The sequence below is a fragment of the Apis florea genome, unplaced genomic scaffold (genome assembly GCF_048593485.1).
Source record: "Apis florea isolate Af1SG1 unplaced genomic scaffold, ASM4859348v1 contig_3068_pilon, whole genome shotgun sequence".
Taxonomy (NCBI): Eukaryota; Metazoa; Arthropoda; class Insecta; order Hymenoptera; family Apidae; genus Apis; species Apis florea.
Genome location: NW_028256700.1, coordinates 875,587 through 892,212, shown reverse-complemented (window position 1 = coordinate 892,212; position 16,626 = coordinate 875,587). Strand labels below are relative to the sequence as shown.

Genomic DNA, 16,626 nt, shown 5'->3' with positions numbered 1-16,626 from the left:
TCTATTCTCTTTATTTATATTTGATACATGAATATAAACAAAGTAACAATTAAACGTTTTCATCATTTCTTTTTTAAAAAACTACTATGTATCTTAATCTTTTATGCAAAAAATATAAATGTCACATTTTTTATATGTTTATATATATATATATATATATATATGTTGAATGTATGTTGAATTGCAATATATATATGCCTATAAGATATTATATAGAATATTTATAAAAAAGTATTTTTACAAAATATTATATGATAGAATATTCTATTTTTTTATTTTTAATTCTATATTGATATATTTAGCTTTAATTTTTTAATCATTATATTCTTATCCCGAGTCGAATTGTTCAAAATAACACAGTAACATAAAAAATATTCAAAATGATAAGCAGGTTCTAGTATTTCCAAAGTATAGAAAAACAAAAATTGCATTGAATATTAGGTCTATATTTTTATTTTGATCATGATATTACATATACAATATTTTTTATCGTTTTATAATAGTAATTTATTTACATATATCGTAACCTATATTACAATTATGATATATGACAAAAGATATGAACGATACTGCGAATGATTTGAAATGAAATATACGAGTTTATTTTATTTTGATTCAATGGAAGATGCAGAAAATTAATGAACTTTGACGAATTTTAAGATCTTCCAATCCTAGTGTCGATTAGAATTATTGAACTTGCATATTTGTCCTCTTCGTCACTTTTTTTTGTATCCCAATTTCCGTAAAGTCTTTAGATCCACGTCCCCATAGTAGTCTTCACTATAAAATTTATTATTTATTATAATGAGATTTATTTTCTAAAAAATGGATAACTCAGTAAAAAGATTAAACAATAACAAAACATCATCGAAATCAACATGTTAATAATTAACATATAATTTAAATAAAACACCGAAAGTTTTAATACGTATAATATAATATATAAAATATATTCTTAATAATAAAATGTAATATGAAACGAATAAGAAAAATCTTATTTTAGTCACTAAAACGTAGTTTAGTCACGTAAATTTCGATAAGTATTGTCATTACCTGTTTCTAAATCATTTTATACGGTTCTCAGTTTTAAGCTTTCATCTTCACGTTATAAATAGTGCATCGAATGACAACAATAGATTGTGTTTACATTTAAAAAATTGTTACATTTTCAATAAAAATGAGCATGCAAAGAGTTAGAAATCACGAAAAACAGATTTCACATAACGAAACAAGCAAATACACAAACACCTGGATCAAAGGATAAGATAGATCAAAGGATAAGATGGATCGATAGGAAAAGCACATAGACTTTTTTTTTCACGAATTTTTGTTTCTTTTATTATACGAATTTTTCACATTACTTAAAAATATAACGACGGACGAGTCTAGCTTATGCAAGCATGCTTGACCTGAGGTCAAGAGAGCGTGAGGGACAAGCTCGAATCGAAACAAATTGAAAAGAAGAAAAAACGTTTCACTGTCCATCGAATCATTCCCTTAGATCTCTCTTTTTTTTTTTTCAAAAATATAAATATTCAATGGACATAATTCTAACCTAAAAACGATCAACGAGCTTTATTTCGAAACCGTACGTCTTACGATAGCTAACAAGATTGCGTACACGGAAGAAAGAAATAAAGGGAAATGGATAAAAGTAAACAATGACAAGAAAAGGGAAAAGGGATGAGATTAGTTATCGACGAGACGATACGATTGGGGATCGAATTTTGATTATCGATTCGAAATTTAATACTCGATGTTAATTTTGACAACGAAAGTGTTCGAGATTATTCGTTCACATGTAAACACTGTGCATTTAGATAGAAGGTATGCAAACTTTATTTCGTTCGATTTTTATAAAATCGATTAATTCGAGTCGATGCACTGCTTGAAGGATTAAAATTCCACGGACGTTACTTCTTCCCGCGTATTGCGGCGCATCGAGCCGCATGGACGAAATAACCTCGACACGAGTGAGGGAATTCTGTGACATATAACTCCTCGGTCACGAGACTATCACGATATTCCTCCTGTATCCCAGCCAAGCCACGTACGAAATAATGGTAAATAATAGCAAACTATTCGAAACTTTTGTATTTGTTTCAGAAAAGCTTGGGACACACGAAGAACGTGACCGAGCATCACAAATATACGTGTCTGTCGCTTATGCGTGTATGTATGTGTGTACGCGCGCGCGCGCGTGTGTGTGTATGTGTGTGCGCGTATTGCACAAGATAAAAATATGCGTAGGAAAGAAATTCAGATAAGAGTGAAAAGTGAGGACGAAAAAGGAAAAAGAAGAGGAGAAGAAAATGAAGAGGAAGAGGAAGAAGGAAAGGAAGATGAGAGAAATTATTCTTGAAGGGATGCGTTGGGCCTCGCAGGTGCCGATGGGGGCCTCGGTTTGCCTTGAGGAGGCTTCCTGGTCTCGCCTGAATTTTGAATTCCGGCAAGCAGCTCGCTCTTCCTGATGCTCTTTAGATCCAGGTCACCGTAGTAATCCTCACTGTGAACCAGAACACCGGGAAAAATCCGGAGGTTAGGATCATGCGTGATGTGCCACCTGTTTTCGCGTGCAGCTTGTGTTTTTTTTTTCTTTCTTTTTTCTTTCTCTCTTTTTTTTCTATTATAGTTAATGTCATATTTACATGAGAAGAGGTGATCACGGATTCGTTTAAGTGCGTCGGTGCTTTGGGAACACGTTGCTATGTATAGTTTGTCTCGAAATTTATGCACGAGTGTGAAAGTTAACCTCTTCGAAACATTAAGGAGAAGGTTAGTAAATTAAAATTCGTCGAAGAGCTCGCATGGAATTTTTTAATAATGAAAATAAAAAACGATCATTGATTTGAGATGATACTGTATATAGTTTGATATCTCATAGCGTTTTTGAAGAGGTTAATTTTTTTTTTAGTGGAATTTGAGTATTCGTAACATTCAGTGATAACATTTAATTGGACAATTCTCCGTAAAAATATATACCTTTAAATTGTGAAAATTAATTACATATGTTAGATAATTTTGTTGTTAATTAACGATATTTATGATTACTTGTTATACCATTCCTTGAGAGAAAATTATACGACTAGAGTGAAGAGAAAAAGAATAGCACGAATAAAATTAATTAACGTAAAGAAATTATTTTATTGACTTTCACGTTATTTCTGTCCTCAAGAAAGATTATGTAAATATTATGTTACCAACATTTGGGTGGCTGTTACATAAAACTTATTTCCACGCATTATGAGAGCAAAGTATACACCAAATATCCGTTTAATTACATCACTTAAAAAAGGTGAAATATCTTTCGAACTTTCGAATAAGTAAAAGATCTTACGAATCTTATTACTTATACTACACCATAATCGAGGATATTCCGGTTTGTCCAGAATTTATCTTTTACGTAATACACACAGTCGCAAAGCTTCCTCGATCTACTCAAATTCTACATTCTCCCTTCGAAATGAGATTTTTTAGAATATTTTTTTTTTTTTTACAGCGAGTAACCAAGAAATACGAGATATCACGGATATAAAAAGACTCAGAAAATCTTTGATAAAGGAGAGAGATAGAGAGATTCGACTCACCATCCAGGAACGTCCTCAGGATCTTCGCAGGCACCGCTGCCATCGGCATCACCGATCTTGAACACAGTGCCGATAGGGCATCCGTACTCTCTCGCGATACCTTCCAAACATATGTAGTACTTTCTGCAGTCGTCGGGATGGGCGTGTCTGCTGAAACTGCCGGATGCTCCGCTCACTTCGCCGGCGGCTGGACACGTGAAACCTCCTGCGACTTCTGCACAATGGCGATAAATATGCATATGTAGAATCGTGATGAGATGCGTAATAGTTCGCGGTCAGTGAGACGAGAAAGTACGACGTTCGAATCGAGGAAACGCACGCAGGATGCGCGTAGGAACGGATCGTCACGTATCGTTGGTCGAAGCCACGCGGTGAATGAATGATATTCAAGGAGAGGATTAATAGATTTTTTGTACGTTTCAATTTTTTTGATATATTAAATGATATTATCTCCATCTTCGAAGAGACAAGTTTTTTACTGCGTTAATTTTACAGAATATAAAAGGAATGAAAAAAAATATAGAAATGTGTTAATTATTCCTTTTAATTATGTTCGTCGAATGCTATAAAACTGCACGAAAGTCATAACTAATGTTTACGAAAGACGCGAGAATTTTCGAGTTGTTATCAAATACAATTATCGATAAAATTTATTTATATAAGAAACTTACCTGGCCATTGAATAAAACTAGTAATAAAATTACCGGTTCTGTGTTAATAAATAAACATACGAGAAAAAATTAATAACTTCCAATTAAAATCATACAAGAACGCATGTCTTTCTTTTTATCCGAATCGATTTGAATTTCTTCGATATTTTAATAACAATAATAATAATAATAATAAAAAAAGAAATAAGAAAAAACTAATCTTAGAAAACTATGCTTTTCAATACAAAATCGTACAAGGAACCGATGCCTTTCTTTTTATCCGATTTAGTGGTTCGAATCTTTTCGGATTTTTAAAAAAAAAAAAAAAGAAGAGACTAACGTTTACATCTCGGTTCCATCCCATAACCTTCGAATAAGCAAAATTGTATTCGTTTCGTTGCATTTGCAAAATGCAATAACGTACCCTCGTTTTTGCATTCAGGTACTTGATCGGCCCACATACAGACTCTCGCCTCACGGTCGTAAGCGAGCCCAGGACTGCACTGATACTTGGATGCCTCTCCGTTCCAGCAGTTCCAGAACACGTCGCATTTCTTTTCGTCCGGGAAGATACCGTACAGACGCGGACAGTGCGGCGTGCTGATTGCCGGCTCGAGTTGCGACCTGTCCCCGCAATCCACGTTGTGCAAATAATCGCAATTCTCGGTGAGGAACTTGCTATCGCTCGCGTCGAATGCGAGTCCATTGCCGCAAGTCTTCAACTCCGCCACGTTGTTGTCGCATTTCCAGTATTTGTCACAGGATATATGATGGGGATAGAAACCGAAGTCGTCCGGGCATTTGAACGTTTCCTGGGCGGTTGCGCCTGTGGAAAAAAAAAAGGTAAACAAAGAAGAATATTTTTAGTTATATAAAAATACGACCACGAACGAAGGAAGGTAATCTGGTTCGTATCGAAAGTAACTTGAAGGAATGCCGTTTTTAAATGGTGAAACTAAGGAAATTCTTTCGTGTCGGTAATTCTTCGAAAGAAGAATCGCGTTACCAAATTACAAACTTTCCATCGAAATAATCCTAAATTATACGTGTCCGTGGAACTCGCCCAATCATTGTTTCCAAGACAAATGAAACGAAATCAGCGGAGAAAAAGTGCGTTTCGCGGTTTAGATCCCCGGAGGCAGGAGATTAACGTAATTCAATTTTACCGTTATTTTCGCTCTCGAGAGAAGATTAAACGATAAGATCGATCGTCGACCGCAACGCCCTCCCAACCGTTGCGTTGCATCTTCTCCCTCTCCCGCCTCAATTCTTCCTTTATTCTCGTTCCTCGCGAAAGAACACATACGGAATATCCAGAGGGACGAAGACAATGTTGCACTATCGACACCGACCACAAGTGTCAGTTTTTTCCCAGCTACGATTGCACATGCCTAATAATCCGTTATTCTTTTCTCGCGGTATATGACGTCTGAATAACCTAAACGTGTTATGTAAGGACACGAAGTGACTTTCGCCAGGCGCTTTCACTTCGGACCTAGAGCCAGACCCACCGTCAGCAGCCGCAACACCACCACCTTGTGACTGGGCCCTCCCAGCATCCGTTCACTCCGCTCTCCTCTCTCTTTCTTTCTTTCTCTCTCTTTTCATACACGCACACACACCTTTCATCCTCCCTATAATTTCGCGCCTACGAGCTTCTCGTCGATGTTTGTGCGCGATCTGTGTTCACTTTCATTTTTTTTCGAGAGGCTGATCAAAAGTCGCGTCTCTGATCCTGACGAGCTTGCTTCGATTATCCAATTATTGTTTAATTTAATCATAATCGTGATTGAATTTTTGAGAGAGAGAGAGAGAGAGAGAGAGAGAGAGAGAGAGAGAGAGAGAGAAAGAGAGAGGATTTTGGATGTGGATTGGTCGATGGATGAAAAAGGAAGGGTCAAGATCTGGGCCAAGGTTATCCCGTTACAGTGAGGGGAAGAGAGGGAAAAAGGAATGGAGGAAACATAATATACTACATTCGTTTCGAGAAAGCCGATTATTTATTTTTCGATAGATCGATCATTTCCAATCACGCGTGTTTTCCATAGTTGATTTGTACGCGAGCAAATGTTCGAATTCACGCGAGGCTCGAGAAGATGGATAGAGAGAAATCGAATGGAGAAGTTTAGATATTTCGTTGCTTATAAGATTACAAATATAAATAGCTCTTTTTCCCCGATCATTGAACGCATCGTAAGTTGACCTGCTTTCCTTCAAATGCCGCGGATATTACGATATTATGTATCGCGAATATAGCACTCCAGTCGTACGAGAGTTGGAACAAGTCACTTTTCAAGGTATCGATACTATTCCGATATGAAACACACGTACAATATACATTTTTCGATTCGATCGAATCGAAATCTGGATTATATCGAAAGAAACCGTGTACAACGTTGGAAGAATTATGGAAAAGCGAAAACTACGTTAAACGAATAATTCCATCGCTGAGAATCGGCGACAAAGGAAGAGGGCACTCTCTTTCCACACGCATATGTCACGCACTTGTTTCCTCCACTTCCGATCGTTCTCGAGCAACACTTTCCTCCCCCAACTTTCTTCCTCCACGTGATAAATGCGCTCAATAATTACTTCCTTTCCCCCCTTATTCTTTCTCCCTATTCTTTCCACCCTCTTGCTTCCTCGTGATTGTTTATTTCGTGATGGGTACGTACCGGCGATCAGAATGGCGGCTATCACGTAGTACGTCCTCATTGTTACGATTGCGTGCGTGTGTATTGTATGTCCCGCGTGGTACGTCGTCGATCTGATATTTTCTTTTTACCACACGATCCTTTCCTCGTGACGCGTAAAAATTCGTCGATTATTTGTCGAAGGAAGGGTGAGGGGGGGAGGAGAAAGGAGAAAAAAATTGTTATCACTTTTGCGAGCGCACAGTGTCCACCGAGAGCAGAGAGAGAATTCTGTGTTTGCGCCCTGTCGTTCTCCACCTTTATATAAGTGATTGGTCACGTGTTGTTCCTCTTCCACCTCCTTATAGAGAACCCTCCTTCTCTTCTCCTTCGTCGCTTCGAGAAGAGTGTATATACACCTCTATGATATATACCTCGCTCTCTATGTTTCTCTCTCTTTCTCTCTTTCTCTTTCCCTCTCTCGTCGTCTCACAGATCTCCCTTTCCTTTCTCCCTTTATTCTTCTCCTCGCTGAAAATGCCATCCGAAGACCTAACAGTGGCCCGGTAATAAACGTCTGCCACGTTCTTTCTTCCCCACTTCTTTTACCCGCACCCACCTCCATCGAACAGTTGCACTGTCTCAAATGCTAAAATGATTCCCTTTTTTTTTTATTCCACTTCTCGTTTTAATTCCTTAAAATCCTGCTTCCTCTTTCCTCTTTTTGCATCTTCTCCTTTTATTCTTCGAATCTTGATTCGATTCAACAGGGACCAGTTTTGACTTCCAACGCATTCTCGATTTTGCTGCTCGTTTTTTTCTGCTCGCCGATTATCGAATAAGAAATTACGTTGGTAGTTAGTTGGTAGATAAAAGATTTTAGAACGTTTTTGGACGTTCTCGTTGGTTGGTTTCTTTCTCGCGGATGAAAGGATTTTTATATACCGATCGCCGATAATTGTCGAGATTCGCATTGTAACATTTCAATGTGTTGAAATAATTCTGTTTCTAAGTTTCTAACTTACTTTTCCCCAAGCTTCTCCATCGTATCTCGTTATTATCTCGCCCAATTATCGAAATTCGTCGAACTGGTGGACAGGTGCGTACTGTTTTCGTACACAATCAGCGTACTGGTGCGGTCGTACGCGTATGCGGAATACCGACCGATCGTAACGTGATTATAATAATAATAATGGCGGGTATGGTATAAAATAACGGGGAAGGTTGGAAGGGGGCGAAGGTCGTGCACGAGCAACGTGACTCACCCAGATTCTCGTATCTGCCACCCTGGTCTTCGACATTCCGATATTATAAATAATCCGAAGTGGCTATTCAATTGGTTGTTACTTTATCGATAAAACTTAAGATAAATCGATTATTAAGATATTTGGACGAGATATTTCCAAATTAACTACTCGATGTCCTCCGAAACGTCTCGAAAAAACAGAGTGCAAATTTTATCAATCGATTTCGGTAAATCGAAAGATTTATTTTGAAAAATTGCGTTATTTATATTTTGCGTAAAAATTCGATTATTTTTGAAATTCGAACGTTTTTAGACCATGTTATAGAAAGCGGATTATCAGGTTCGAACCGGTTGTTAGGCACGATACTGTTAACTGTTGAGATATCGTTCATCGTCGATTGGTATCGTACGATTAGAGACACTTTTTGCCAAACTCGAAAAGACCTTTTCTCTCGCGAAATTTTATTCGTCCAGTCGGATCGAACCGCGATTGACATTTATTCCCTTACATCACTCTCTGTCACCGCGTTGCGTTTTCTCCGTAAGAAAGTCCTCCCGACGATTTTGCAATTATATTTCATCAGTTTTTTTTTTATCTCCTTGCGGTGAGATTTGGTATTTTGAAAGGAATCGATCGGTCGGCGAGATACTTCTCTACTTTTACCAACCAATTTTTTCCTTTTTTTTTTTGTTATCTATGGAAACAAAAAAAAAATTGTAAAAAATTTCGAAGTCTATCGCATCCAATGTTATATACACACGGGAACACCTTGCTCGCTAGTTCAATTTCCAAAAATTTCACGCTGTTCTAAAAAAAAAAAAAAAAAAAAAAAAAAGAAAGAAGTTATTCTAATTCAAAGTATTTCCTCAAGGGGACAACGAAGTCGGATCGGACGCATATTAATGCCGAACGCTTTCGACAACAGCGGAACTTTCTCGCTCGGTTTAATCCAGTTTCTCGAATAAATAGCGTCGGCAGGGTCGGTGTTTACGCGCACGTACGTCCACTGATCGAAAGCATAGGCTTGACGAGAAGCGAGGAAACCGCGTCGAGAGATGGTTGATCGACCTTGGCGCGATTCCAGAAAAACGAGGACGAAAGTCGTACCGACATTATCGATCTCAATTTTAATTTTTTTCTCGAAATATACTTTGAATATATATATATATATAGTATAGTATAGTATAGTATATATATATATATATATATATATATAAATATATATATATATATACTTGGATGAGATTAGAAACAAAAAATATTCTCGAATAAAAGCGAAATGGAAATTAAAACTCGTGACAAGTCTCGTCTTTTAATTCGCGTTTTTGTCGATTTATATTCGAAACGAACGTTCCTTCGAGAAGAAATTCGTAATATTCGTTGACGAAGTTGGTCGGAAGAACGTGTTCGTTTGCCAACGTGACGAGACTGAAACGTGGCGGTTTGGGGCCCATCGAAACGAAGGAGGAAGCGGAGGAACGTAACCGGATGGCTAATGCACAAACGCCTTCCGGATAACGGTAAGGCTGCACGGCGGTTTATCGTGTTACGTGCCTCGACGCGTCAAGGATGCAGGTGCCGCGCCTCTCGATGATTAATATTCGGCTCGTTGATCTCCTTAAGTCGACCGATTCGAGGAGGACACGACTGGTCGTCCTCTCCCTCCCCTCTGGAACTTCTCTCTTCTCGTTACCTTGCCCTCATTCTCCCCCGTCCCCCCGTGTTTTTTTGCGCAATCTCTATATATGCATATATACAATTTTAAATCTTTAATTTCTTCTTCGTTTTATGAAATAATTCTAATTTATTTAAATTTATAATCAATCTTAAGAGATCATTTTTCCTCTCGATATCGTCGATGTAAAAAGTGCCATAGAAACATAACATAAGTCGAATGAGACCAGAAACTCATTGGACCAATAATTATTCCAATTTTAAAAAATTTCAAATTACAAAATGTTCAGGATTTAGATTCGCTCTGTCTACATTGTTGAAGGGAATTGAGCAGATATTGAATATTGGAACTTTGGACGATCGATTTCACTGAATTTTAAAAAGATTCCCTTCAAATTTTACATTCGTAAGATCGATTTTTAGAGATTCACTTCATCTCGTCCGAGTTCATTAAGTTAATCAAATTCCACGAATATATCGCAACGCCCTGTATTCGTTCTAGGTTAATTCGATCGGCCTTTTCCACCGGCCGGCGAAAAAATTCGACGTCGAAGGCTTGCTTCGATGTACTTGGAAACGAACATTGTTGGCTCGCGGTATGCGAGAGTCTCCAGCCAAGGATAGCTGGAGATACGAATGCCTGATCAAACGATGAACGGGGTGAATATGTGCAGTTACAATACATTGATTAACGCGTATTTCGCCGTGTAATTTCCGATAAAGTAGAAATTCCAACGAAGAAAAATCTTTTAAACGAATCTCGTGGCAAGAACAATCGAAACGAATTAATCGATCTCGTTTCTCGACAACGATTTTTTTCCTACTCGAGGAAACGAAAAAGGGTCGAATTATTGCCGCGTTTTTTCAAAGCTACCGTTACGTTCCAGTGTTTTGTATGCCGTTGATAGCCATTGGTTCGCGCCACCGGAACCGTCCAACTTGCACTCCACACTTGGCTCCATGAATCATGCGGTATAATTATATTCGCAATTGACGTAATCCCGCGGATCGGTCTGGTGTTTGGTCAACGACATTATTTATTTCATCCTCGACAAATCGTTAGAGGTTTGGAGTGTATAAATAAAGGGAGAGATTCGTAAAGTGGATTCTTTTCGAGGAAATATCGAGTATTGTGAAATTCGAGTGTTGTATTTCGTGTTTTTTTTTTTTTTTCCTTTTTGATCTACGAGTTCAACGCACGTGGGGCATTCCATCGATGATAAATTATTTATTCGTTTGTATTTATTCGCGCGCAGTTGGCGAAGATTTGCATCCAGCGTCCATGAATTAATCGCAAACGTCCTTTAAATTATGATCGTACCGCTTGCATACGATCTGAATTTTAAATTCCATACTTTGTGTGTTCTGGATTATTATAATTTAGGCGTACGATCTTAAATACCAAGGAAATACTTTTCTTTCTTTTTTTTATATATCGAGTTAAAATTGGAATAAAATTTTATGTATAGTTCGAAAATTTGATCGCGTAATGCGTTGATTTTTAAAAATGTTGTTCGATCGACGCCTAAACTCTGTCTATCAGCAATGTTGTCCGCAAAAAGTGAAATATTGGACAAATTGTATCGTTCCCACACTGCGAAAACTATTTATAGCATCTTATGACATTACTCAATTTCGTCCTCGAAAGTTTTTTTCTAACCGTTAACCGGTTCGAAGATGTAGAATCTTTGTCCAGAAAGATCCTGCGTGGCGAAAAAAAAGTTTCACCTCCTAGAATCTTCTTGTAAAGATATGCAAATCGTGTGGATTTTTACATCCTATAAAGAATCGTTTCGTTTCGTTTTATTATTAGATTAGTTGGAAATCTTGGCCTCAATGGAAGCCGACTGAGAAATCGAAGAATTCGTGTTTTTCCAATTGGGTGGGGTTTTTAAAAATTTTTTAAAATCTTCTTTTTTTGTCGTGCATTGTTGAAGGGAATCGTTGAGGAATTGTAATCGTTGAAAAGATTTTTCTTCGTCGATGTAACTTATCACGCTTTACACGTACGTAACTTTCATTAAAATCAAAATTTTCGAATCAATTTTCCTATAAGGTAAATTTTTTTCGTGAAAATTATGTGTAATTCTCTCTTCGAGTAGAATAGTATATGTCAGAATTATAATTAGACACAATGATTCAAATGATTCGAAATTTTAAAATCAATTATTCAAAATCGAAAGTTGTTCGTAATGCAATTTCTTCTTCGTAAGTCATTGTAATTCTATGAACTTTTTGAACGGAATGATATATAGAAAGATAGAATTATAATTAAACACATTAATCTAAATTACAAATCTATCATTTTCGTTGCAGAATCAAAGATCGTTTTCCTGTTCTTTATGAGCCAATGTATATAACTCTACGAACTTTATGAACAGAATAATATATTCTGGTATTAGTATTATAATTAAATACAACAATCCAAAGTCGAAGATTGTTCGTAACATAATTTTTCTGCTACTTTCCTATAATGTTCAAATAGCCATTGTAATTCTATAAACTTTTTAAATAAAATATTGGAATAATAATTAAAACAATAAGATTGCTTGTTCACAATTTCCCTGCAACATATGTTCAAATTGTACAAGTAATTCTACGAATTTTTTGAACAGAGTACTGTAAATGCAATAATCCAAAATCGAAGATTGTAACACAACGTTCAAATAGCCATTGCAATTCTACAAATTTTTTAAATAAAATATCTTGGAATAATAATTACAACAATAATCCAAAGATTGCAACATAATGTTCAAATAGCTATTGTAATTCTACAAACTTTTTAAATAAAATATCTTGGAATAATAATTGAAACAATAAGTCGAAGATTGTAACCTCAAATAACTATTATAATTCTACAAACTTTTCGACCAGAATCCTCGAACGGAACAATAATTAAACGCAATAACCCAAAGTCGAACATTGTATAACGCAATTTCCCCTGCAAAATAATATAATTCAAGTAATCATTCCAATTCCACGAACAGATCGTAACGTACAATAGATTATAATCAAATAATAATCCAAAACAAACATCGCGTGTCTATCGTTCTCGTCTGGCAAAGTGGAAGTGGAATTACTCGTAATTCGCTTGCGCGAAGGAACCATACAACGTTGCCACGTTGTCCCTCTTCACGGGGTTGTCAAATTAATCGAAACGGTCATCCAGCGAGCGTCTAGCATCTTTCGATCGTAACACACGTGTGCAAAAGCCGCGTTTTCTTGCGAGCGGCACGCGACGACGTCGCGATTCAGTGGCTCGAGTCACCTCTCTCCGTGCCCGGAGTATCGTCTTCACCGCGATGCTCATCACAGCTTAGTCGAGGTAACGTATGTCTGCATTGCATAACGGTGGAGAGGAGAAGTGGCGCGTACAGAGCCGGCTAAGCCGGCTAGAGGAGAGACACAAGCGTGTGCCGAGGACGAGGATGGAACGAGTTGGCCCGCGCCAGCTCCTCTCGGCTTTTGCATGCTTTTATCTGGCACGGCGCATCGCTCGCCCCGGCCGCAACATAGGTGAAAGTCGGCCTGCCAACGCTTCAGCATCCCAAATATTCATTCTTGGATTCCGTTCTTATTTTCTATACGATTTTTATAGACTCAGAGTTTTATGGACTTGGTCACTTTTTGGATAATATCGAGGAGGGAGTCGATGCGAGTTAAATATTTTCTTTTTTTTTCGTGGTGAAATAGTAATCAGGCGAAAAATTGTTCTTTTAGAGAGAATTTAAGGAGATACGAGCATGAATTATTATGATGTTTTTGTGTTTTTTGTTATATAGGTAAGAATAAGGTTAAGAGATTTATTCCGATTGATAATTAAGTAATAAGATGTTAATTATCAAGTTTCATTCCAAAATTGAATAACGCTAAGAAAGCGTAACTGTTCGAAGATTCGTATTCCACGGAAAAGAGAAACGCCTAATTTAAACGCTCACGAACGGAGTAGGACGATCAACTTGCTTATATATGTTACGATATATATATGCTCGAAACCTGTAACATTAAGAATTCCAAGTTGTTATATAATATCAAAACTGCAACCTTCGTTCGAAATATCGATACCGTGTCAAATATTCCCAGCTAAAAGTTACATTAGAAATTTCCAAACTTCGCTTTCCTACAATTCTTGCATCACGTAAAAATCTAATTAAAATCATCGTCACATTGGCCGCTTAGGGGAAATAAACAACAAGCTAGGATCGTACACGACGTACACGTTAATCGTCTCTAACTGCAGAATTATATTGCATTAAAGAAAACAGCCGTATCGTGAAAGGCTCATTGACAATTGAGTCTCGATCTAAGTCGAGTTCGATGCAAGCATAAACGATATACGTACTTACGAGAATATCGTTAATATCGTTACGCAATGAGTTTACGTCTCGCAATGTGAACGCCTTTTAATGCAACGTCTTGTGATACATAAAGTCTCGCAATATAATGTGACGCAAAATTTCAAGGATTCGCGATGTCTCTTCGCAAAGTCTCAGGATATAACGCCTTATGATTCTTATAATCCCTCACGACACAATGTCTTGTAATATAATGTCTCATATAATGCTTCACGATACAACGATCAAACATTTTGTGATGCAAAGTTTCAGAATATAATTTAACGCTTTACGATTTAATATCTCACGATACAATGTCTCACGATACAAAGTCTCGTGATGCAGTTTCAGAATATAACGCCTTATAATTCAACGCCTCACGATACAACATTTTGTATTTCACGATACGACGATACAATGTTTTGTGATACTAGTCTCACGATACAATGTCTCACGATACAACGTCTCGTGATGCAGTTTCAGGATATAACGCCTTATAATTCAACGCCTCACGATACAACATTTTGTATTTCACGATACAACGATACAATGTTTTGTGATACTAGTCTCATGACACAAAGTCTCACGATACAACGTCTTGTGATGCAAAATTTCAGGATATAACGCCTTATAATTCAATGCCTCACGATGCAATGTAATATCCCGTGATGCAACATCTCAAGATACAACATTTTGTATTTCACGATACAACGATACAATGTTTTGTGATACTAGTCTCATGATACAAAGTCTCACGATACTAAGTCTCACGATACAATGTCTCACGATACAACGTCTCGTGATGCAGTTTCAGGATATAACGCCTTATAATTCAATGCCTCACGATACAACATTTTGTATTTCACGATACAACGATACAATGTTTTGTGATACTAGTCTCATGATACTAAGTCTCACGATACAATGTCTCACGATACAACATCTCGTGATGCAGTTTCAGGATATAACGCCTTATAATTCAATGCCTCACGATGCAATGTAATATCTCGTGATGCAATGTCTCACGATACAACATTTTGTGATGCAAAACCTCAGGATATTCAACGCCTTATAATTCGTTGCAACGTGATATCGATACAACGACTTACAAATTAATAATCGCGATTAGCGTTTGAGAAACTGACACTTAGACGTGCGAGACGAGTTGTAAAATAGAGCGGTTGGCACGAGTGAAAGAGGATGACGAGGTTGTTGACACCTGAGAGACTTCCTCGGGAGGCCCTCCTCTTCGCTACGTCGCTACTCGGAGAATGCCGATCAGGGTACGTATCCTGTTTGAACGCGGTTTGCATTTATATTTCGCGTTTCCTCCATAATGAATCGCGAACATCGGATCGTGCCTTCGGCGAGATCTTGCCTCGACGTTTTTAGCGTAATTTACAGGTATGCTTCGTTGCCTGGATTTACACGAGAGATAAATATATACTGGATATTTATCGACGATCGACGAGCAATGCTATTGATTATTCCTATGACACAATATTCGTCCTTTGTACGTTCGATTTATACGTGGAATATTAGGTGTTATTACTTGAATCGGTGAGAAACATTTCAATTGCTTAATATCATATTTCCATTGGTATTATTTAATAAGAAACATAGATACACGCGAATATATACATGTTTCGGAATCTCGTTGCGAACGTTTCATTATAACGAATGAGAAATGCGAAAGCGAAACAAAAAAAAAAAAAAAAGAAAGAAAGAAAGAAAGACGCATTTGCTCTAAATGCAAATCTCGAATCCCCTTATTTGCAAGTTTTCCTCGTCGGGAGGAGGGGTAGGGGCTCATCGCGAGTCGACTCGTTTGAAAGAAAGTTCCCCGCAACGATTTCGAAATCAGCCCAGATATTCACGATCCGTCGTTCTCGTCTGTCAGTCCGTCTGCCTTGCCACGTCTCTTTTCCCTTTCGCGAGAATCCGCCTATTTTATTCCGCGAGGCGTTCAAACGGTTTTCTCCGCCTCGACTTCTCTGCGCGCGCCGCGACTTTTAAGTGTCCCCCAGTTTTCGACCTCTCCTTTGCTAAAGGCTCGAGCCTCCAACGATTGGTAAATCGCGCGCCTCTTTTCACTCCATTATTTCGATCGACGCCTCGATAGGATCGAGAACGGTCGCGAAAATTGAAGAAGAAATCTTCTTGGAAACGGATGCCTACGAATACATAACACTAATGCTAAAGCGCTACGCCGTTTCCTAATTCGAGAATATTATCGAGAAAGAATTTATCAGAAAATCGATTATCAGACTCGATGATGCAATCAATTTCCTAGCTTCATTTCGATGATAATCGTATTTCAACGTCTCGATTGTGATTCGAGAAAGTGTGTTATGTATGTATATTGTTTACTGTAGAAAAGTCTCGCGGTACGGCACAGGGACAAGAGGGATTCTTCGCTAGAAAACGCCTATTTTCACTTCAGACGCTTTATTGACAATCCATTATACACTAAATAATAGTAAAAGAATAGTATATAATAT

General features: G+C 37.5%; 1 protein-coding gene and 1 long non-coding RNA gene across 4 annotated transcripts; one reads left to right on the top strand and one right to left on the bottom strand.

Annotated features, from left to right (window-relative positions):
- Positions 1-425: 425 nt before the first annotated feature.
- Positions 426-7,416, bottom strand: Gasp (Chitin binding Peritrophin-A domain-containing protein Gasp). Of its 2 annotated transcripts, none has more exons than XM_012495056.3 (4): positions 6,913-7,416; positions 4,662-5,063; positions 3,588-3,801; positions 426-780 (listed from the first exon to the last, which is right to left on the bottom strand). In XM_012495056.3, the coding sequence occupies exons 1-4, from the start codon at positions 6,950-6,952 to the stop codon at positions 717-719; spliced, it is 720 nt and encodes a 239-aa protein (XP_012350510.1). In that variant the 5' UTR covers positions 6,953-7,416; the 3' UTR covers positions 426-716. The 2 variants fall into 2 exon arrangements, with proteins under 2 accessions (XP_012350510.1, XP_003690918.1); XM_003690870.4 differs by having other exon boundaries at positions 426-2,506; positions 6,913-7,412.
- Positions 2,714-4,052, top strand: LOC147657612 (uncharacterized). 2 transcript variants are annotated; one of them, XR_015292139.1, is made up of 2 exons: positions 2,714-3,379; positions 3,500-4,052. It is a non-coding gene; the product is annotated as an uncharacterized LOC147657612 (long non-coding RNA). The 2 variants fall into 2 exon arrangements; XR_015292138.1 differs by having other exon boundaries at positions 2,740-3,295.
- Positions 7,417-16,626: the final 9,210 nt, after the last annotated feature.

Bases quoted from the DNA above. Each gene is read 5' to 3' on its own strand.
- Gasp (XM_003690870.4), bottom strand. From the start codon at position 6,952: ATGAGGACGTACTACGTGATAGCCGCCATTCTGATCGCCG. The intron at 5,064-6,912 runs GTACGTACCCAT...TTTTTTCCACAG, and splicing joins AGCCGCCATTCTGATCGCCG to GCGCAACCGCCCAGGAAACG. The intron at 2,507-3,587 runs GTGAGTCGAATC...TCTGGTTCACAG, and splicing joins CCTGAGGACGTTCCTGGATG to TGAGGATTACTACGGTGACC.